At 44.4% G+C, this 24150-nt stretch overlaps 1 protein-coding gene across 4 annotated transcripts in view; it reads right to left on the bottom strand.

Moving 5' to 3' along the window:
* Positions 1-23193, bottom strand: part of lama1 (laminin, alpha 1) — a 261227-nt gene extending 238034 nt beyond the window's left edge. For 3 of the 4 annotated variants that reach the window (XM_078397501.1, XM_078397502.1, XM_078397504.1), the window contains exon 1: positions 22881-23193. In XM_078397501.1, coding sequence (XP_078253627.1) covers positions 22881-22953 — 73 coding nt within the window. In that variant the 5' untranslated portion in view covers positions 22954-23193. Of the gene's footprint in view, positions 1-4890; positions 4989-22880 lie in introns of those variants that run through there. The other variant, XM_078397503.1, reaches the window with a different exon arrangement.
* Between the last annotated feature and the right edge of the window lie 957 nt (positions 23194-24150).

The raw sequence follows: 24150 nt of genomic DNA, 5'->3' as shown, positions 1-24150 counted from the left end.
TAGATGCACAGAGGCTCTTCCCCACAGTAGGGGAATCATGAACCCGAGGACTTAAGTTTAAGATGAGAGGGGAAAGATTTAACAGGAACTTTAGGGACACTTTTTCATACAGAGAGTAGTGGGCATATGGAATGAGCACTTGGAGGACATAGCTGTAGCAGGTACGATAACAATATTTAAAAGACTTTTGGTCAGGTAAATGGATAGGAAAGGTTTAGAGGAATATGGGCAAATGCAGACAGGTGGGACTAGTGTAGCTGGGGCATCTTGGTCGGCGTGGGCAAGTTGGGCCGAAGAGCCTGTTTCCAAACTGTACGACTATAACTCTGTAATCCTGAAACTAACAGAATGCATTCAATTCCTCTCAGAATGAATGATACCAAATTTATGGAGGTTGTACTTAGATTGCATAGGACATTGGGGAGATTACATCTGGAGTACTGTGCACAGTATTGTTGTCCTAATTTAAGGAAGGGTGCAAATGCTTTGGAAGCAGTTCAAAAGGTTTACTGGACGGAAGCCTGGAGTGGGGAAATTTTGGACAGACTAGGCTTGTATTAGCGGGAAGTTAGAAAAATGAGATGCGACTTTAATAATTCCCAGTTGTGAGGGTTCATGGGTGGGTGGATGTGGTACAGACATTTCCGCCTGTGGGAAGATCTAGAACTAAGGATCACTGTTTAAAAATAAGTGATCACCCACTTAAAACAGAGATGATGTGACTTTTTGTTCCAGAGCCGGGCAAATCCTTGGCACTGTCTCCTCAAAGTGCAATGGAATCAAAAGACCTTGAATACGTTTAAGGCAGTGATAATATTTTGTTACATACTTTCAAATGCTTTAAGATAGTCCTAATGGGTGCATAATTTTCCCATCTTTACAAGCTGGTGCATTATCAAAACTGTTATTCATGCAGTTTGCAAACATCCACCATCAAATTAAGCATCCACAACGCACCATTCATAGAAGGCCTCCAAAATCCCCATCGACACAACGGACTCCCTCTCCAGGGACATACGGGCACAGACGCAAGCCCGGTAGAGGGGTAGGAGTTGGCTTGGGTAGAAACCTCGACTGCCCTCTGCCTGGACCCGTGAATGACCATCTTGGCTACAGCCAGGAGCAAACCAACAGGGAGATGCCCCCTGCCCCCTCGCCCCAACAACACACCCTCTTCCATACCAGGTGACCAAAGATCAGGAGCGTGGGGCTAAAATGCACCCAAAACTTGAGGAGCAGCCCATTAACAAACTTCAAGCTGTGGCAAAACCAACTTTGATGTTCTGCTTCCTTCCATTCACAGCCAGTGGTGCAGCGGTAGAGTTGTTGCCTTACAGTGCCCGGGTTCGATCCTGATTATAGGTGCTATCTGTACGGAGTTTGTACATTCTCACTGTGACTGCGTGGGTTTTCCTCAGGTGCTCCAGTTTCCTCCCACATTCCAAGGACGTACAGGTTTGTAGGTTAATTGGCTTGGTTAAATTGTAAATTTGTCCCTTGTGTGCGTAGGATAGTGTTAATGTGCAGGGCTCAGTGGTGGCGCGGACTCAGTTGGCCGAAGGGCCTGTTTCCGCGATGTATCTCTAAACTAAACTAAAAGTGCAATTGCTGTTACCAAACGTTTAATGATGAAGATGTGAGGAGGCAGTTGGGTTTCTGTAAACAATTAAGAGCAAATTTGTTCCAGTTCCTGCTGTCCAGACAAAGTTTGCTTTGCAAAGGCTGCAATCACACTGTTAACACAGGGATACAATAGCAAAATGGGTAATTTAGTTCAGTTTAGTTTAGAGACACGACGCAGAAACAGGCCCTTCGGCCCACCGAGTCAGCATCAGTGTACCAGTGATCACCCCGTACACTAGCACTATTCTACACACTAGGGATACTTTACAATTTTACCTAAGTCAATTAACTTACAAACCTGTAGGAAGGAACTGCAGATGTTGGTTTAAACCATAGACAAACACAAAATGATGGAGTAACTCAACTGATCAGACAGCATTTCCGGAGAAAAGGAATAGGTGACGTTTAGGGTCTGAAGAAGGGTCTCGACCCGATACGTCACCTATTCCTTTTCACCAGCGATGCTGTCTGGGCCGCTAAGTTACTCCAGCATTTTGTGTCAACCTACAAACCTGCGCGTCTTTGGAGTGTGGGAGGAAACTGGAGCACCTGGGGAAAACCCACGTGGTCACGGGGAGAATGTGCAAACTCCGTACAGACAGCACCAGTAGTCAGGATTGAACCTGGGTCTCTGGTGCTGTAAGGCAGTAACTCTACCGCTGTGCCACCGAGCCCATAGCCCACCCAAAGCAGCCAGGAAACCTATATTTAAATAATTAAATAAATCCGGTGAAAGAAAAGCTAGTGACTGCCAAACCACCGGAATGACATAAAACTGCATCTGGATCACAAATGTCAGAGAATCCTTATCCAGTCCATCATAGCCGAGATCCCCTTTGACAGTTTATCACTCTCTCGGCAGTATATTTCTAGCAGTGCATCGCTTCTCGCCATTTTCCCTCTTGCATCCATCTTTAGAATGAACAGCGCAGGTATACCTTGACTAGCGCTAGCCTGCCAAGCGTGGCTTCACTTTTGCGCTTTTTTATTTTGTAGCAACGCCGTTGCCTTAGTCATTCAGATCAAAGGCAATTCAGGATTGTCTTTCCTTCATACTTTCTCATTCAACCTAACGGTATGAACATTGAACTGCAGATGCTGGTTAATACACAAAAAGACAGCCTTTCCCCTTCACCCCCCCCCCCCACCACCTCCTACATTCCTTCCTCTACCATCACAATTCGTACCTCCTATCCTTTTCTCACACTTTTTGTCTTTTCATCTCTGGCCTTTGTCCAACCATCTACCAATTTTTAAAAAACCCTTGCCTGTGTTCACCTTTCACTTGCCAGTCTTTGTCTCACCCCCACCTCTCTTCCAGCTTTCTTTGCCGCTACTACAGAAGGTTCCCGACCCAAACGTCATCCATGTTCTCCAGACACTGCCTGACCTCCTGAGTTACTCCAGCAATTTGTGTCTTTTTTGGTAAATCAGCATCTGCAATTCCTTGAGTCTCCCATTATAATGACTGGAGTCTCCAGTGAACCTTTCCTTCACGCTTCACCTGCGTATAATCCACATGCTGTGCTTTGGTTGTGCCATCTGAATAAAACGGCATTTCACGCTACACATGGAGGCTGATTATTCTGAAAATCTGTCAAACATCCCTTTGCCCTCCACAGCCTTTAAACTGCCTATTTACTAATTCAATAGATAGTGCTTGAATTAACAGAAATTCCATCCACTCATTATAGTCTTCAGCCATTGTACCTTGGCCCATGTTACACATTGCCCCCTGTTCACTGATTACATCCCTCCTCCTGAAACCAAGCCACACCATTCCTGACATTGGCTCCATATGTGACTGAGCTCCGTTTCCACGTCACGATCACCACATCAACGGGATCCCCTTCTTTCGCCTCCGGATCATTGTGCACCACTGCCCCTATTTCAGTTCATCACTCATGTTCTTGTCACTCTGTTCCCAACCCCTACCAGTGCTCAGTGACCTACAACGGCTCCCAGTCCAATGATACTTTCATCTCCTTCAGCCTTATAACCCTCATTGATACCTGCACTCATCTAATTCTAATTCAAGACTCTACCATGACCATTGTGCATTTGGTGTTCTAGACTGGAGAGGTTCACTGGAGACTCGATATCATCATGGGAGAGTAGGAAGAAAAGCCAATCCTGAATTGCTTTACACTGCAAGCTTTAGAATTCCCTTTATAACCCTCTTTCACCTTTAAAATGTCTCTTTAAAAATCTGCTTTACCAATTTTTCAATCACTAGATTTGGCAACTCCTTTTGGTTCAGGTTAAATTTCATGCATTAGTATGCTTGCAACATGTTATTGCATTACAAATGGTACATAAATGCAAGTGCTGAATGTAAGCATGCAGGTACAGCAGACAGTGAAGAAAGCTAATGGCATGTTGGCCTTCATTGCGAGAGGATTTGAGTTTAGGAGCAAGGAGGCCCTACAGCAGTTGTATAGGTGAGATCACTCCTGGAGTATTGTGTGCAGTTTTGGTCTCCTAATTTGAGGAAGGATATTCTTGCTATTGAGGGAATGCAGCGTAGGTTCACCAGCTTAATTCCCGGGATGGCGGGACTGACATAAGATGAAAGAATGGGTCGACCGGGCTTGTATTCACTGGAATTTAGAAGGATGAGAGGGAATCTTATAGAAACATAGGATTGGACAGGCTAGATGCAGGAAAAATATTCCCCATGTTGGGGGAGTCCAGAACCAGGGCTCACAATTTAAGGAAAAACTTTTTCACCCAGAGAGTTGTGAATCTGTGGAATTCTCTGCCACAGAAGGCAGTGGAGGCCAATTCACTGGATGTTTTCAAGAGAGTGTTAGATTTAGTTCTTAGGGCTAACGGAATCAAAGGATATGGGGAAACAGCAGGAACGGGGTACTGATTTTGGATGATCAGCCATGATAATATTGAATGGCGGTGCTGGCGGTGGTGGCTCGAAGGGCCAAATGACCTACTCCGGCACCTATGTTTCTTCATGAAGAATCACGAATTGCTGCAGGTGTGGCAACTTCATTTTGTTATCCTAAACTGCCCCCATTAATGCAACATCAGAACTCCAACGTGAATCATTGACAGGCCTGAATCATTTATGTCCGATTATTCAAGTGTTTTCCTGTGAATACACACAAATGGTTGATCTGATTCACATCAGCCACATCAACAAGAGAGGTTTAAAGAAGGAATTCACGTCAAGGTCTGTCTGCATTGCACTCTGCAATGAGGAATGCAACTAAAACACTTATCTTGACTTGATCTGACCAACAGATAACTTACATTTTAAGATTCAGATTAACAGCAACTGACTCAATGTTATTCCACAGCAAAAGTATTGATTTGGCACTCGGGGATTAGCTTAATTCAGTTGAATTAAATGGATCTTGATTCCACTGTAAAAGTAACAAAAACATTTAAATGAACAACATTTGACCTCTTGCACAAAGCAGTTCTTTTGATTCTTTAGGTACTCAACACCATGCTTATAATAATGTGGCTTTCCCCAAGCAGTTTACAGTTTAGTTTATTGTCAAGTGTACTGAGGTACAGTGAAAAGCTTTTGTTGCATGCTCTCCAGTCAGCAGAATACATGATTACAATTGAGCCATTTAGAGTGGACAGATACATGATAAGGGAATAACGTTTAGTGCAAGGTAAAACCAGCAAAGTCCAATCAAGGATAGTCCAAGGGTCACCAAAGAGGCTGATAATAGTTCAGCACTGAAGAAGGGTCTCGACCCGAAACGTCACCCATTCCTTCTCTCCCGAGATGCTGCCTGACCTGCTGAGTTACTCCAGCATTTTGTGAATAAATCGATTTGTACCAGCACCTGCAGTTATTTTCTTATAATAGTTCAGCACTGCTCTCTAGTTGTGGTGGATGATTAATTTGCCTGATAGCATTGCTGTTATCCCTGATAACACTGTTCTTCTGAAACCAGTACTATCTTGGGGATGCCATTCCAACAGGGTGCCACACCCACAGTACTGCCATTCATTCTCCGACACATGTAGGTCAACCTACTCATTCCTGAGATTATTCTTGTAAACCTCCTCTGGCCCCTCGACCTCTTGTAAACCTCCTGCTGGCTCTGGAGTAGGCCCATTGCTGACAAACGCTCAACATAGGTTAACCTACTCATTCCTAGAATCATTCTTGTAATATATATATATGACAATATACTGTCACAATATATTGATAAAATGTACTATAACACCATTTAACAGACATTTGGACAGGTACGGGGGTTTGAAAGGTTCAGAGGGATGCTAGAAAAGGGTGGACTCGTTGGGTCCAAACCTCTCCTGAGCGAGCCACTCAACACCAGCCCCCGGTCCAAACCCCTCCCGAAAAGGTTCTTTAGTAGCTGAGCAGCAGGCAGGTCCTACCTCTTCCGGTCTCCTCCCCTCCTCCTCATTGGCCGCTACTCCCATCACTCGAGCTGGTCACGCCCCCGGTGGCCATCTTGGGCACCCATCCCCCCTCATCGGCCGCCACTCTCGTCACTCGGGCGGGTCCCGCCCCCAGCGGCCATCTTGGGCACGGCAAATGGGAAAGATGGCGGAGCGGGAGGAGGAGGAGAGTGGCCGTCATTGTTGTTGGAGTCATCGACGAAGCTGTCGGTTAAAACGGGCGCTGGAGGAGACGCGAGAGGATGAGAAGCTGCCCGCTGGGGGTTGTAGTCCAGTGATGGTCCAGGGCACTGGGCATAGATAGGAGACAGACAGACAAATGCCGGAGAAACAATTTGCTTTCCCTCTGAGATTTGAACTAGTTCTGACATTTGTAGGAACAAACAATGTACATCGGACTTTGGAATTTAATAATATTATGGGAGCTTGTTCATTATATAGGGTATCCATAAATTAGGTGTTTGTAATGGAAGGCAAGTGGCAGTTGTTAGTCTTAGATAATCTTCTGTTGGAATTTCAGACCTACAGGCCATGAAGATGGTAATGTTGCTATCATTCAGGTACGTTTTTAAACAAAGATTTCACTTAGATAAGTTTGTTGACACAAACTGTGTTCTGTCTGACAGCTTGATTAGAAATAGGATTATCCACATTTAGAAAGTGAAGTTTTGTATTATTCGATCTCTGAACAAGCTTTGAAAATAAACTCCATTTAATCAGTCAAATTACCTCTTCTTAGACGGACCAGAAGGATTGAAAATAAGTAGGATGGAACTGCAGCTGCTGGTTATACTGAAGTAATGCTGGAGTAACTCAGCAGGCGTGGCAGCATCTCTGAAGAAAAGGAATAGGTGATGTTTCGTGGTGGGATCCCTTGCTGGATTATCCGTTTTGCTGGACCAACAGAGGTCAATGCCTCGGGAGAGGCCAAGATACCGGCCCGCAAAGTCGGCTCCAGTCGGTCCGGGAGTTCCACAACCCCGACCGCAGGGAATAAATTTGACCCGCCGATAAGCCACAGAAGTCAGCTATGGGAAAGGATCTGCCGGTTCCAGCTGGGCTGGAGCTCCAGAGCCCTGGCCGCAGAGGGCAAAGTAGGCCTGGATAGGACGGATATGGAGAGGATGTTTCCAGTAGTGGGAGAATCTAGGATCAGAGGCCATAGCCTCAGAATAAAATAATCTACCTTTAGAAAGGAGATGGGGAGGAATTTCTTTAGCCAGACGATGGTGAATCCGTGGAAGTCATTGACACAGAAGGTTGGAGACAAGTCAATGGATATTTTTTATAGTGGAGAATGATAGATTCTTGATTAGTACTGGTGTCAGGGGTTTATGTGGATGGAGAAGGCAGGAGAATGGGATGAGAGGGAAAGATAGATCAGCCATGATTGAATGGTGGAGTAGACTTAATGGGCCAAATGGCCTAACTCTGCACCTACAACATGAACGTATGAACTTACATTCTTACAGAATCATAGTTTAAGGAGATTTTTGTGAAGATTTATTCTGAATGTCATGCGGTTAATTCAGTCAGAGCTGATCTGATAATGGGGTGAAGTAGACAGTCAGTTCACTTCACCTTGCAGCCAGCTTGGCTCGTCGCAAGTCATTTACACTGCACAAAATCTCTGTACACTGATCAAACTGATAAATACACCCTCAAGAAGCCATTATTATCGAAGCAGTAAATCCAGTACTAAAGCCCAAGATTTTTTATGAGAGGGAGATAACTGCAAGCCTCAAATACCCAACGGAAGCAACACCTGAAACCCTCCAGGACATTATTTAAAGAGCATGAGAAGGTAATTACAGAGTCGTTGAGCCAGGTACTGGGTTTCAGCTCTTTAGCTAAACCAAAGAAATGCACAGATTATAATTTCCAACCATAAAAAGAGTTACATGCTGCACCACTAACAGGATGTGCTCCGATTATTCGCAGTATTACGACCAACAAATGTCGCCAACAGAGGCAGCATTAAATATTCTACATTATGATCACTGCAAATAGAATAATTTATGTGCAGTAAAACAAAACTGAAAAGCAGGTTCAAATCTTCATTGATGAAATCATTAAAACACCAATTAAAAACAATGTCAAAATAGCTGAACCAACATTGTAGAATAGATCAAAAAGCTGCTAATGAAGGGTGACTAAAACAATATACCATGCAAGAATAGGTCCATAAAGTATCAGTTTATTTCCCTGTTCTCATATGGTTTAAGTATCAGAATATGGTATTTTTCGCATTAAACCAATAATGGACAATTCAACAGAAAACACCCAGGTCTGTAATTTAGTTTTAGTTTTAGAGATATAGTGTGGAAACAGGCCCTTCAGACCACGAGTCCTTGCCAACCGGCGATCACCCACACACTAGTTCTATCACAGAAACATAGAAAAATAGGTGCAGGAGTAGGCCATTCGGCCCTTCGAGCCAGCACCGCCATTCAATATGATGACGGCTGATCATCTAAAATCATTACCCCGTTCCTGCTTTTTTCCCATATCCCTTGATTCCTTTAGCCCGAAGAGCTAAATCTAACTCTCTCTTAAAATGTTCCTACACACTTGGGACAATTTACAGAAGCCAATTAACCTACAAACGTGCAAGTCTTTGGAGTATGGGAGGAAACTGGAGCACCCGGAGAAAACCCAATGTGGTCACAGGTTGAACGTACAAATTCCGTACAGACAGCACCCATAGCCAGGGTCGAACCAGGGATTCTGGCGCTGTAAGGCAGCAACTCTATTGCTGCGGCACCTTAATGCTTCTGTACAAGTCATGGCAGATAGAAATTGCTACTAATCTCAGAGGTTTTTATTGTCAGTAACACTGGGCGATGCTCTGTGCAAGGGACACGGAGCACTCATGGATTTTATCAGGAATCTTGGCCAAACAGGGTGTTGTGTGGTATGACCTCATACTCAACACCTGTATAAATATACAGCAGCCAGGTTAATGACACTCGCGGGATCTCGTATTTACCGCATGATTATCTAAACACGAGTATAGAAAAAGAAAATGGTCGTAACAACCTTTCACAGCCAAAGAATGGAAGAAAGAGTATAATAATAATAATAATGCATTACATTTATATAGCGCTTTACAAACACTCAAAGACGCTTTACAGGGATTTCTAGAACATAGAGAAGTGAATAAATAGATAAATAAGTAAACGAACAGAAAAAGGAGGCAGAAGGTGAGGTGACCTTCAGTGGTTGAAGGCAGTGCTGAACAGGTGAGACTTCAGTGATGTTTTGAATGTGGTGAGTGAGGAGGAGTCTCTGACGGTTTGGGGTAGTGAGTTCCATAGGGTGGGAGCAGCGATGGAGAAAGCCCTGTCCCCCCAGGATCTGAGTTTGGTCCGGATGGGACGGGACAGGAGATTGGCAGCAGCAGAGCGGAGGGTGCAGGTGGGAGTGTGCCTGTGGAGGAGGTCAGTCAGGTAGGATGGAGCCAGGTTATGGAGGGCTTTGTAGGTCATGAGGAGGATTTTGTACTGGATTCTCTGGGGGATGGGGAGCCAGTGGAGTTTGTAAAGGACGGGGGTGATATGGTCACGGATCGGGGAGTGGGTGAGTAGACGGGCAGCGGAGTTTTGAATGTATTGAAGTTTACTGATGATTTTTGAGGGTGAGCCATAGAGGAGGCTGTTGCAGTAGTCCAGACGGGAGGTGATGAAGGCGTGGATGAGGGTTTCTGCAGCTATAGAGGAGAGGGATGGACGGAGACGGGCAATGTTTTTGAGGTGAAAGAAGGCTGTCTTTGTGATGTGTTTGTCGAAGGAGAGGGTTTGATCAAAGATGATTCCAAGATTCCGGATGTGAGGGGAGGTGGATACTGGGAGACCATCAATATTGAGGATGAAGTTTTGGGTGGATTTGGTGAGCGTTTTTGGACCAATGATGATGATTTCAGATTTGTTGCAGTTGAGTTTGAGGAAATTTGATTGAAGCCAAGATTTTATTTCAGTGATGCAGTTTGTCAGTGTAGAGTGTGTGGTGGTGGAGATTGACTTGGTGGAGATGAGGAGCTGGATATCATCGGCGAAGCAGTGGAAGTTGAGACCATGACGGCGGATTAATTGACCAAGGGGGAACAGGTAGAGGATGAAGAGGAGGGGGCCAAGGACTGAGCCTTGGGGGACACCTTGGGGGAGGGGAGCGGTGGGAGATTTACAGTTGTTAATGGAGATGAACTGGTGCCTGTCAGAGAGGTAAGATTTGAACCAGGATAGGGCTGTGCCGGTGATGTTAAAGGAGGTTTCAAGTCGGGTGAGGAGAATGGAGTGATTTATGGTGTCAAAGGCGGCGCTGAGGTCAAGTAGGATGAGGATGTTGAGGTTGCCAGCGTCGGTATATGGGTGTTGCAGGACTCAACAACTAACAAAGCCATAATGACCAGCTGCTGGTTAAGTGGTGTTGATTAAGTAATACATTTTGACTAAGATAATGTGTAGGAAGGAACTGCAGATGTTGGTTTAAACCAAATATAGACACAAAAAGCTGGAGTAACTCAACGGGACAGGCAGCATCTCTGGAGAGAAGGAATGGGTCGAGACCCTTCTTCAGACTGAAAGTCACGGGAAAGGGAAACGAGAGATATAGACGATGATGTAGAGAGACAAAGAACAATGAATGAAAGATATGTAATAAAGGAACGATGATAAAGGAAATAGGCCATTGTTAGCTGTTTGTTGGGTGAAAATGAGAAGCTGGTGCGACAGGTGGGGGAGGGATAAAAGAGAGGGAATGCCGGGGTTACTTGAAGTTAGAGAAATCAATATTCATACCACTGGTATGTGGTATTACACATACCCTACAGCCCAGTGGCATGAATATTGATTTATCTAATTCCCTCGTCACCCATTCCTTTTCTCCAGAGATACTGCCTGTCCCGCTGAGTTACTCCTGCTTTTTGTGTCCATCTTGACCAAGATAATGATGGCTGAAGAAGAGTCTCGAACCAAAATGTCACCCATCCATGTTCTCCAGAAATGCTGCCAGATCTGCTGAGTTACTCCAGCAGTTTGTGTCCTAAAAATGATGACTTTTCTTGGTGGGGGGGAAACTGGGTCAAGGTTGGAGAGTTGGGAAGGATCTAGAAGAAAAGACACAAAGTGCTGGAGTGACTCAGCAGTTCAGGCAGCATCTCTGGAGAACACGGATAGGTGACATTTTGAATCAGGACCCTTCTTCGGACTCAACTTTCTGATGTCTTTTGTTTTCTAAGCCAGCATCTGCAGTTCCTTGTTTCTAAGGGAAGTAGAAGAATTCTTCTTTAAAATTGTTTAGCTGTATGTCTAAGTGGTGTTGATTTAATGAAGAGGATGGGATGGGGGATAGGGGATACAGAGACAACACTCCCTAGGTAGAAGCCACACGATCACTCCTGAATTCAGACAGAACATCTAACTTGGACATAATGCTGTCTTATGCTCGGCAACAATGAGTCCTTCCCTGCTTTAGGCAGATATCTCATCAGTTGTCTTGTTAGCATTGGAATGTTGTTAGCATTATTTTCTTATACTACTTGTCAGCATTGGAAATGGAAGGAAATTACCAATCCCTGGGGATAGGATTATGTTAGTTGCCATAAACCACAAGAGATTAAAATCAACTCTCTTATCGCTGACTCGACAGAGCTCCTTCAACACTGAAGTGATAGCCTGGCTGGCCTGGATTAAGTGCTCAAACTCAGTTTTCAACTAACCAGAATGAACGACTAAACAAAGGGCTGAAGTAAATCAGCAGGTCAAGCAGCACTTTGGAGAGCAGGAACTACTGCAACATTTAAGAAACAATTAGACAGGTATATGGATAGGACAGGTTTAGAAAGATATGCTAAGTTACTCCAGCACTTTGAAGAGATGCTGTCTGACCTGCTAAGTTACTCCAGTACTTTGTGTCCTTTTTTGAAAAGCAGCATCTGCACTTCCTTGTGTCTCCAGGAATGAATGATCGTTATCAACAAAGCTCATACCTACAGGTGACTCAACTAGTTTACCAATGATACCAAGCTTCAATGAGGTGCACAAGAAATAAAAATATTTCTGGTTTGTGTGCGAGTACTAATGATCTTCACCATCTAGCAACACAAAGGGCCTTTATTTACAAGATAAAAAATGGTGCCCATTAAACCTTCATTGAATCAACTGTTACACTTTTTGAAAGGTTAAAAGGATCAATATCTTTTCTTTTCTGGCAACTTTTCAGCATTTAAATTAATAAGAAATACTTCAGTTTAGAGATGAATTTAACACTTTTGATATGCCAGTGTCAAGTGTTAAATTTGATAATCTTACTGTTAAAAGGTTCAATATACTATCTAAATGAGTCAAAAGACAAGAGAGAGTCAAGAGTGTTTTATTGTCATATGTCCTAAAACAGAACAATTAAATTCTTTCTTGCTTCTAATTCCTGATAGCATTCAGTGAATTAACATTCTGTTGCACATTGCAATTTGAAATACATGCAAAGTGAAATACATTCCACATATTGCACATTCATCAGTTTTATGAACAGTTAATGCAAAAATAAAACAATGGCCAACTCTGTATGCATGTTCTGGTGAAGAAATGATTATGGTACAAGTCTGGGACCTATCAAAACTTAAACACGGCAGTCTGCAGGAAACAATAGACAAAAAGAGTCTGGAATTTAAATGGAAAATGGCTGAAACCATCAAAACTACTTAATCCAGTAGTGTTTGATGAACACGTCACTGAGATAAGGCATTGGTTTACCTCAGCTTGAGTGCTAGGTATGGTTCTGCTGTCTTCTGGAAATGAAAGTTAAGTTCTGCCCTGCAGATGTGAGTATCAGACAGAAGTGTAGGAAACAGAGCATGCAATGAATAAAAGCATTTGAATTTGCATATGCTGACCCGGGCTGTGAAAGCAAGGTCATTGAACTGTTTGCTACACTACACCCTGTTTTCAGGATAACTTTGCATCCATAATTACTTGTACCAGATACATTGTTCCCAAAGCAGAACAGTTGTCCCCACAAAACACACTGAGATTTCAACTTCAGTAAGCTTTTCCATTGGACCCAGTTGGGAAAGTACACAGTCTCTGGTAAGTGATTGGGTTGTGCACCTACTTATTAACAGATGCACAGAGTGAGCTCTTGATTTTCTCTCGTGAGCTCCCATGGTGACTATGAACAGTCTTTGGAACCTTTAACCCTTCACATTATCAGAAATGCAATTCTTTTTAAATGGAAGGTAGACACAAAAGCTGGAGTAACTCAGCAGGGCAGGCAGCATCTCTGGAAAGAAGGAATGGGTGACTTTTTGGGTTGAAACCCTTCTTTAGGCCCTTCTTCTTTCTTTTTAAATGGAAATCCTCTGTCTGCATATTATAATGGATGCAACAGTATTAATGTTTGTTTTTCAGATAAAGTTTTGTATTGTAATCCCTACTACATGTTTAGCAATTTACCAATCCCCTCTATTCTCTAACTTCTCTGCTAATTGACAACAGTGATGGCATGGTGGCGTAGCGGTAGAGTTGCTGCCATAGTAGCTGCGGCTTACCTGCGGTCCATTTGTCTTTGTGTTTTTGTTGTTTTTTTGTCTTAATTGTAGTTGTGATGTCGTGTTTTTGTGTTTGTGTACTGTGTGTGTATGTGGGGGGGAGGGGGGGAACTGTAAAATTGTAAATATGTGTCCCTTCCGAACGGAGACCCGACCTTTGTTTTCTGGGTGGTGTCTCCATTCCTGCTGCGGCCTACCATCGGCCCAACTCCTGGAGCTGGCGGCCTCCAGGGCTCTGGTTCGCTGAGCCCGCGGACCGGACTTACCATCAGCGGAGCCGGCCGTCTTCGGAGGCTGCGGGAGCGGCTGCGACTCGTCTTAGGCTCGGGCTGCGTGGATGCCGACATCGGGAGCTCCGGCAGCGGCAGCGTGTTCGCCCGCCCCGGATCGCGGGGCTTGGGCCGCGGACATTTCACCTTCCGGCGCGGCCTAAAATATGCCGTGGGATTTTTCTCTGCTGGGCGGGGGCTTCAATGTCGGGAGCCACGACCGCCCCGACGTGCAGCAACAGCGGCAGCGTGTTCGCCCGCCCCGGATCGGACTTATCATCGGCGGAGCCGGCCGTCTTCGGAGGCTGCGGGAGCGGCTGCGACTCGCCTTAGGCTCGGGCCGCTGCGAACCGTCCGGCGCGGCCTCCAACCACAACAACCTGGCCGCAGGAGAAGACGGCAGGAGAAGGGAAAGACATTGTGGCCTTCCATCACAGTGAGGAGAGGACTGGAGGAGACTCACTGTGATGGATGTTTCTTTGATGGATGTTTCTTTTTTTGTGTGTTTTTGGGGTTGTGTAATTTTAATGCCTATTTAATGCTTTTATTGTTGGACTGTGGGTGACTGAATTTCGCCCAATATTGGATGACAAATAAAGCTATCTTGAATCTTGAATCTTGAATCTTGAATCTTACAGCGCCAGAGACCTGAGTTTGATCCCGAGTATGGGTGCTGTCTATACGGAGTTTAGACGTTCTCCCTGTGACCACATGGGTTTTCTCCGGATGCTCCGGTTTCCTCCCACATTCTGAAGACGTGCCGGCACACTGGTACTCAATGGCACAAATACAAAACATTCTAACCAGGCCAGCGGTATAATAAAGGACGAGTCACACCCTGGCACTCCCTCTTCTCTCCTCTCCCGTTGGGCAAAAGGTATAAAAGTGTGAAAACGCACACCTCCAGATTTGGGCAGTTTCTTCCTAGCTGATATCAGGCAACTGAGGATGTTTTCACGAATGATCCCAGGAATGAGTAGGTGGTGTTTCAGAGAGGGAGTGGCAGAACTGAGGGTGTGGCACCCTGTCGGAATGGCAGCCCTGAGGGAACACTACAGTTTGAGAGGAACAATGTTACTTATCTGGGATAACAGCACTGTTATCAGGCAACTGAATCATCCTACCACAAGAGAGCAGTGCTGAAGTGCTATCCACCACTTTGGTGACCCGCAGACTATCCTTGATAAGTTACCCCTAACCAGTCCTTGATCCCTTATCCCTAACCAGTCTGAAGAAGGGTCTCGACCTGAAACGTCACCCATTCCTTATTTCCAGAGATGCTACCTATGCCGCTGAGTTATTCCAGCTTTTTGTGTCTATCCTTGATCAGACTTTGCCGGCTTTACCTTGCGCTAAATGTTTTTCCCTTATCATGTATCTATAAACTGTGAATGGCTCGATTGTAATCATGTATCTTCTTTCCGCTGACTGGTTAGCATGCAACAAAAGCTTTTCACTGAACCTCGGTACACATGGCAATGAACTGAACTGAACAAAGCCAAGCCACAATGTGCTGGATTAACTCAGCGGGTCAGACACCATATCTGGAGAACATGGATTGGTGATGTTTTGGATCGGGACCTGAAACATCACCTATCCATGTTCTCCAGAGATGCTGCCTGATCCACAAATTACTCCAGCACTTTGTGTGTTTTTTTGTAAACCAGCATCTGCAGTTATATCTCATTACATTATAATAAAGCACTTCTATGTAATGGGAAATCAGGAGGCCTTTATTCCTGCAATATTTTGCGATCCAAGACCTTAATTTTTTTTCTTCAATGTTTAGTTCACAAAACCTCTCAGCCTCTACTGGAGATAAAGGACTAGAAAACGATATTTCACCACATAGAATCAACCATATAATCATAAGGGGAGCTAATAATACACCATTTAATACACCATTTTATCCTCAATTTATTATGCAGCTTTTTCCCAATGGATATTCAAGGATATATCTGTTCTTTGTAAAGTCTGAATAGATTACTCAAAGACTTGCAGAAAATTATCCTAGCAGATGTTCAATAGAAAAAGTATTCATTCTTCAAGCATTTGGAACTGAAAAGGGTTAAGATTTCAAAACTGCAACCCCATCTTCCCGCCAGACTTTTCACATTTAAAAGTATATTAAGGCGGTACAGTGGTGCTGCAGTAGAATTGCTGCCTTACTGGCCTTGCAGGGCCGGGGGACCCGGGTTCGATTCCGACTACTGGTGCTGTCTGTACGGAGTTTGTATGTTCTCCCTGTGACTGCGTGGGTTTTCTCCGAGATCTTTGGTTTCTTCCCACACTCCAAAGACGTACAGGTTTGTTGGTTAATTAGCTCGGTGTATGTGTAAATTGTTCCTAGTGTGTGTAGGATAGTGTTAATGTGCAGGGATCGCTGGTCCGTGCAGACTCGGTGGGCTGAAGGGACTGTTTCTGCGCTGTATCTCTAAACTGAATTATTTAATGTGGTCGTCTTGGAACAGAAGCTAAAAGTTCTTACAATGCGAGGTACGTGAGAAAACAAAACAAATGAATCAGTGTTGCTGTGCAGGCTCTCCATCTAACAACTCCTCTGAACAAATAGGAGTGAAAGGGAATGTAGGAAAGAACTGCAGAAGCTGGTTTAAACTGAAGGTAAACACAAAATGCTGGAGTAACTCAGTGGGACAGGCAGCATCTGGAGAGAAGGAATGGGTGATGTTTCAGGTCGCAACCCTTCTTCAGACTGAAAGTCACGGGAAATGGAAACGAGAGATATAGATGATGATGTAGAGAGATATAGAACAAATCAATGAAAAATATGCAAAAAAACAACAATGATAAAGGAAACAGGCCATTGTTAGCTGTAGCTAGGCGAGAATGAAAGTTAGTGCGACTTGGGTGGGAGGGGGATGGAAAGAGAGGGAATACCGGGGTTATTTGAAGTTAGAGAAATCAATATTCATACCGAAGGTAGACACAAAATGCTGGAGTAACTCAGCAGGACAGGCAGCATCTCTGGAGAGAAGGAATGGGTGACACATGCACTCTATCTATGGCTTTCATTATTCTGTAAGTTTCAATGAGGTCCCCCCTCAACCTTCGAAACTCCAGTGAGTAGAGGCCCAGTGCTGTCAAGCGCTCATCATATGCTAACCCACTCATTCCTGGAATCATTCTTGTAAACCGCCTCTGGACCCTCTCTAGAGCCAGCACATCCTTCCTCAGATATGGGGCCCAAATTCACTAGCAGAAGGTTGAAGACAGATGCTTTAAGAGAATAGGAACATACCCAGCACAGAGACTGAAGGAAGTTGAGGTCACTTGAATACAGAAGACACCCAGGATTTAGGTAAAGTATAAATGAGAAAGTCTGAAATATCACAGTCGCTATGTGCCAGAATTTTATACAGTAATAGTAAACAAGGATCCCGTCTCACAAAACAGCCACAAAGTTAAGTGGATAATAGAATTAGTGTAAAAGTATTCTAGCTCTATCATGTTTATATTTTGGTAACGGAGAAACCACTTTTCAGTCAATGGATAAATCTTTTAGTGACCCTTCCACATGCGTTACCCTGTAAAATGCATACTCTATTGCTGAAGGTTTTTTATCTTGCTCAATTTAATGCAGTGGAGCACATCAATATCCAGAGCCTATCCTGTCTCATATCCTATATTCTTGCACTTATTTACAGACTGCTTCTCAAAGCTCTCCTACTACAATCAAAGTATGAAGAAGGGTAGAAAAAGGGCCTGACTGCTGTTACTCCAGCACAGGTGTCTTTTTTGGTAAAGCAGCATCTGCAGTTCCTCGTTTCTACTAAGTTCATTTCTCAATCAATGAAGCCTACTTGATCCACCCCCAACCTCAACTATATTCTTGCTTTCCTTGTCCAATTATAACAGCCAAAACCTATGACACAAAAAATGCCAAGGGAGTACAAAGAACTGCTGACTCCAATGTAGAAATCTTCATATAGTTACTGCATTTGTTGTCACCTTCTTACTCTCACTCAATAAGGATTGGAAATAAAGGTTAGCAACATTTTTTGTTTAAATGTATGCCATTGCGACATGGTTCAGCTTAAGGCAGCTGACATGCGGCCAGATGTCTCAGGAATGTAACAAAGATTTGTTGCTGGAAGTATTGAAGTACTTAGAGAGAGACTGCAGAAACAAACCTAATTGTCCAGAAATCTGACTCATGCCCAATACCACTGAGGCATCGTTCCAGTTTATCAAAGGGAAGAGGTTGCTCCAGGGAATAAAGAAATGGTGTTGATGATATTCTCTGTGGATTCACAGTACTTTCTTGTACAGTGCCTTTTATGCTTTATAGCCTGTTATGTACTTTGGATGTGAGGTCGTCATTGTAATGCAAGACACATCAGGGCCGATCATCTACAAGATCTCTTGCAGACATACAAATTGGTGCATTTGTCGGCAGTGAGGAAGGTTGTCAAAGAATACAGATCAGTTGGAAATACTGGGGAGAAATGATAGATGGAGTTTAATCTGAACATGTTTGAGGTCAGAAGATAAGACACAAAATGCTGGAATAACTCACGGGACAGGCAGCATCTCTAGAGAGAAGGAATGAGTGACATTTCAGGTCGAGACCCTTCTTCAGACTGGTCTGAGTGAAGAAGGGTCTCGTCCCTAAACGTCACCCATTCCTTCTCTCCAGAAATGCTGCCTGTCCCGCTGAGTTACTCCAGCATTTTTGTCTATCTTCGGTTTAAACCAGCATCTGCAGTTCCTTCCTACACAAATTTGAGGTGTTGCAGTTTAGGAGGAGGAATGCAAGAGAAAAGTTAATAGTAAGTGGCAGGACTTTTACGAGCTTTAACATAGAGGAATCTTGGATTACAAGTCTGTTGCTCCTGAAAATGGCAATGGCCCGTGCGATGGTTGTCGGAGTTTGGACGGGCACGAAGCCAACAACAAAGAGGAACCTAGCGGGGGGGGGGGGGGGGGGGGGGGAAGTAAGCAAAACAAAGGATTTCACCGTGATAATAAAGTACCATTCATTCAAGTGGATAGGGTTCATTTCAGTTCATTTCATTTCAGTTTAGTTTATTGTCATACACTATTGTCATTACTGAGGTACAGTAAAAAGGTTTTGTTTCGTGCTAACCAGTCAGCAGAATGTGGTAAGGAAAGTGCATGGTATATTATCTTCATGTGGGGCACTGAGTATAAGAGTATAAAAGTTGGGAAGTCATCTTGCAGCTCTATGCAACTTTATTTAGGCCACTGTGTGCAGTTCTGGTCTCCACACTGCAGCAAGAATGTGGCGCCCTTGTGAAAAGTTGGAGAGGGTGCAGAAAAGGATCAACTGGATTGGAGAGCATTAGCTAAGAGGAGAGGTTGCACAAACTTGGATTGTTTTCTCTGCAGCATCTGGAGGCTGAGAGGTGACCCAATGGAAGCAGATGAAATTATGAGAGACATATCTAGGGTAGATTGTCAGAGTCGTTTTTCAGGGTGCAACTGTTAAAATACCAGAGGGCGTAGCTTTAAAATGCAAGGGGAGTGTTTATGAAACAAGTTCTGTTTTACAGAGAGTGGAACGTGCAACCAGAGTGTTCGTGGATGCAGACATGATAGCAACATTCATGAGATTTCCTAGTTTTGTGTCAGGTTTCCAGGATCGGCATTGGTTGGAGCCATGCCCTTCATATCTTCTCCACAACTCCCCCCCTGGTGCTTGCAAATCCGAGGAAATGGTGAGCTCGCATTTGTGAAATTGGGTAGAAACAAAGAACTACCGATAGTGGTTGTATAAGAAAATAACTGCAGATGCTGGTACCTATATCCTTCCTTTGTCCCGCCCCCCTGACATCAGTCTGAAGAAGGGTCTCGACCCGAAACGTCGCCCATTCCTTCTCTCCCGAGATGCTGCCTGACCTGCTGAGTTACTCCAGCATTTTGTGAATAATTACAGATAGTGGTTGATGCACAAGAGGACACAAAGTGCTGGAGTTACTCAGGCAGCATCCCTAGAGAAAGTGGGTAGGTCAAGAACCATCTTCAGTCTGAACATCACCTGCCCATGTTCTGCATGGCTGCTGCCTGACCTGCTGTTACTCCAGCACTTTGTGCCCTTTTGTGAAATTCGGTAATTTATTTGAACTAAACCCATGCCTTTGAAGATAAGACTTTATTATCACTTTTCAGATTATCAGATTTTCGCTTTCGGTAATTATATCTTGGCAAAGTTGCATCTTTTCTGATGTTAAAAAGTAATGCAAGGCAAACTTTTGGTCTGCATAATTATATTATTAAACTGGTAATGACACCAATAACCTGCATTTTTCAAAGTTGTCCATTGCCCAAAATCCACTTGATTTTCCTGACCTGATCCTAACTTAACTTTAGATGGACACAAAAACCTGGAGTAACTCAGCGGGACAGGCAGCATCTCTGGAGAGAAGGAACGGGCGATGTTTCAGGTCGAGACCCTTCTTCAGAATGGTTAGGGATAAGGGAAACCAGAGCTTTCCCTACTTGTCCCAAGTTAACCAAGCACTGCAGACCAATACATTCCGTGATCTATCCACAATCAAACCCGTTTGATTACAAGTTTGTGGACAATGAAATACAACATTCTTAAAATTCAGTTTAGTTTCGTTTTTGTCACGTGTACCGAGGTACAATGAAAAGCTTTTGTTGCGTGCTAACCAGTCAGTGGAAAGACAATACATGATTACCCAGTGAACAGATACAGGATGAAGGGAATAACGTACAGTGCAAGATAAAGTCCTGTAAAGTATATAAAGTTAAAAAAATATTAATTGACATTGCAAAAAAATGTTATAGCCAAGCATAAAATAATTAGACCGAAGAAGGGTCGCGATCCGAAACGGCACCTATCCATTTTCTTCAGAGATGCTGCCTAACCCGCTGAGTTACTTAAACATTTTGTGTCTATCGTGGATTTAAACCAGCATCTGCAGTTCCCCTTCCTACACGTCTGCAGTTCCTTTTTTTATATTATAAAATAATCAGATTTTTTTTGGCTGATCAGTTAAAACAGAAAACGCAACACTTTTATCAAATAATCTCTCAACCTTCTCTGCTTAATCAAAGTACGGAAACAATAACCAGACAAGGGTCGGGTTTGAATAAGGGGTTGGGGGGAGTCAGGGTTCTCTGCACCTTGAAACGTTCGGATACAATGAAGAACCTCAAGCAGCAAGACGACGCTGGTAAACACAAATGCCCTTGTCAAATGCGGATTGGAGAGAGTGAAAAGTTACTGCAAAGCGAAGCGACACACAAAGTGGCTATGTGTCGCAGAGTTAGCAACTTGCAGCCGGCTTTAAAAACTCGGCGCGGTGCAAAGAAAACGAAGTGAACGATTTCCAATGGTGTTGTAATCAATGGTGGCAACAAGGTGGGCATTGTTCTGCGGGGCTGGCGGGCGGCGGAGATAGCGGGACCCCCGCCGCTTTGTTGGGTTAACATAGAATTTCACATGCATGCACGAAATCCGAGTTTCTTCCTGGACAGCGAGAATTCAAAGAAACAATCAAGGGATCGAATTACTGAGGGAGGAACCGGGAAGACAGCGAGGGGGCTACTCTGGCCCCGAGCAGTGCCAGTGGGGGGAACAGGGCCACTGGGGTGTTCTCAATCAGAGCGCTGCAAGAGGTCGGGCCATAGCAGCACACACACACACACACACACACCATCTCTGTTTGCAGAAGATAGAACATGTCCAACCCATTCATTTTCCGCTTGGAAGATTACATTCTGCCCCCGCTTCGCATTAGAAACGTTTAATTATGGGATTTGCAGCTCAACGCTGTTAACTCTCTAAATAATCGGGTTATTTAAGTCAACGCATTGGAAACGTAACAATCATTTTGCCTGAGATCTCCCGGGGACTAACTTGGAGCCCCGTCACTTCACTACTTTCTGAAGCGAGTTCAATGCAAAAAGGGGCGTCAAAGGTTACGGGGGGAAGTCAGGAGAATGGGGTTGAGAGGGGGAATTAGATCATCCACGATTGAATGGCGGGGTGGACTCGATGGGCTGAATGGCCTAATTCTGCTATGTCTAAAAATACAAAGTTTATGGTTAAATAGGAGATTGACATATTGTTGAATAGTACGGGTATCAGGGCCCGGGTTGTGGGGAGAAGGCAGGAGAACGGGGTTAGGAGGGATAGATAGATCATCCATGATTGAATGGCGGAATGGCCTAATTATGCAGCTAGAACCTATGAACTTATGGCCTAAAAGATATAACTTCCCTCTCCACGCATGCTGTTCGGCTTGCCGAGTATCTTCAACTTTTACTGTTTTATTCAAAATATTAATATTATATAAAACTATACATTGTTGTTACAGAGTTATGTTTGGTTGTGTAATATAAAATACACATTTACGCACAGCCCCGCTGTGTTAACGTTCAACACGGAACAACCAGGTTAGTGGATTCTGATGCTAACAGCTCCCATTCTACGCGGCACTAGCCATAAATCTGGCACCGCCAAATGAAAATTATTAAGGCAAGTACAGATCTGCAAACACGCGAGTTCTGCCACATTTGTGCGTCTCCCTCGGGTGATAAAGTTGAATTCCTCGCAAGCGACCAACTTTTTCCTCAAACTCTCACCAAACTTACTTTTCCCCGTCGGACTGGCCCGGGACTGGTGAAATAACGAAGCAAAGCTCCCACCCGCCAGCACTGAAGGGAAAAGCTACCTCGTTTATTGATTTAAACCGCACACTGTTGTAATGTCAGCGTTTGCTGCTATTGTGAGTTACTCCAGCACTTTGTCGTTTTCTTTTGTTAACCAGCATCTGTATTGCAATTCCCCGTGCAGCCGTTTTTGTTGGTTTTCCCCAGCAATTCGCAGAGTTTTCTCACAAGCGTTTAAAGACTGGTGCACGTGTTAAATATTCAGCATCCTTGACTTTGCCGTGACTTTCCCCGCACCTCCAGCATAATATCCCCATCGCATCTCCCACCACCCCGCACGCACACACACACATATATATATACACACACACACATTCAGTGGCTATCTGGTCGGTCTCTGTCCTCTGCCATCTCTCACTTACCTCTCTGCTGGGACTCTACCCCGGCACACAGGAGCAGGAGCAGCACTTTCCACACCAACAGGCTCGCTGCCATCCTCGCTGTGATACTGCACCGTACTTCTTCGCTCCCGAAGGTTTCAACAAACTTTTTCTTCTCTCTCTCTCTCTCTCTCTCCCCTCCCTTCACAAATGTTGTCTCTCTGGGCGTGGCCACTGGAGCTCAAGGGATTCTCACCAACGCACCCTGGATTTTACGCTGCTTCTTTCCACATGCGATTTCCCACTTGCTGTTGCAGGCGATGCATCCAACATTCAAGCACAGTGCACGCGTTTGACCACTGTGCACTGAGAGCTGGCCTGACGCCCACTATCACTGCCCATCTACCGACCCCCGTGCTTTCTGGCTGCGTGGTTTCTTCTGGTTGGGGTTGGGGGAGTGTAGAAGTTGTTCAATGCACGGGTGCAAAAGGGGCTTTAGAAGTTCAGACAATGGTGTCGGCTTATCGTTCACCCACCCCTTTCCGCTGTCGCCAACAAAGGCTGTGATTGAGGCTTCGTGACATTTAAATTGCACTAAAACGCATTGGAGATGAAGGAGAGGAATCGACTGGAGCAGCCCCGCCGCAGTGGAGGTTGTTCATATACCTGAGAGTGGGGTTTGGGGGGAGGACCACGGTTTAGGGTCCTTCCACTGCCGGACACTGAGGGGCAGAGTCCGGTGGGGACACCCCTCAAACAAGGGCAAGGATATAACCCCAGGGGCCACATGAGTGGCAATGGTATTTTCTTTTAAAGTTAGGTGCGAACACCACTGAGTAGATACTCTTGAATGTAGACACTGAGAGTGGATGAAGGGTTTTGGGATAGTTTTTGTTTTGTATAAAGCGACATAAGTGCTGGAGTAACTCAGCGGGTAAGGCTGCATCTGGCCTGCTGTGTTACTCCAGCATTTTGTGTCTTTTTGTAAACCAGCATCTGCAGTTCCTTGCTTTATTTTGTACATAATAAAAGCACAAAATGCTGCAGTAACCCAGTGGGTCAGGCAGCATATATGGAGAACATGGATAGTTGACGTTTCGGATCGCGACCCTTTTTCAGACTGATTTTAAGGGGGTTGGAGGACAGAATAGACAATCAGTCCTGACCCGAAACATCACCTATCCATGTTCTCCAGAGATGCTGCCTGGCCTGTTGAGTTAATCCAGCGCTATGTATCTTTTTGGTAAACCAACATCTGCAGTTCCTTTTATTCACATCTTTGATTTGTAAGCATTTTTAATTCTGAATAAAG

The sequence above is a fragment of the Rhinoraja longicauda genome, chromosome 4 (genome assembly GCF_053455715.1).
Source record: "Rhinoraja longicauda isolate Sanriku21f chromosome 4, sRhiLon1.1, whole genome shotgun sequence".
NCBI lineage: Eukaryota > Metazoa > Chordata > Chondrichthyes > Rajiformes > Arhynchobatidae > Rhinoraja > Rhinoraja longicauda.
Note: the sequence above shows the minus strand (reverse complement) of the source record. Positions and strands in the feature narration are given on the sequence as shown.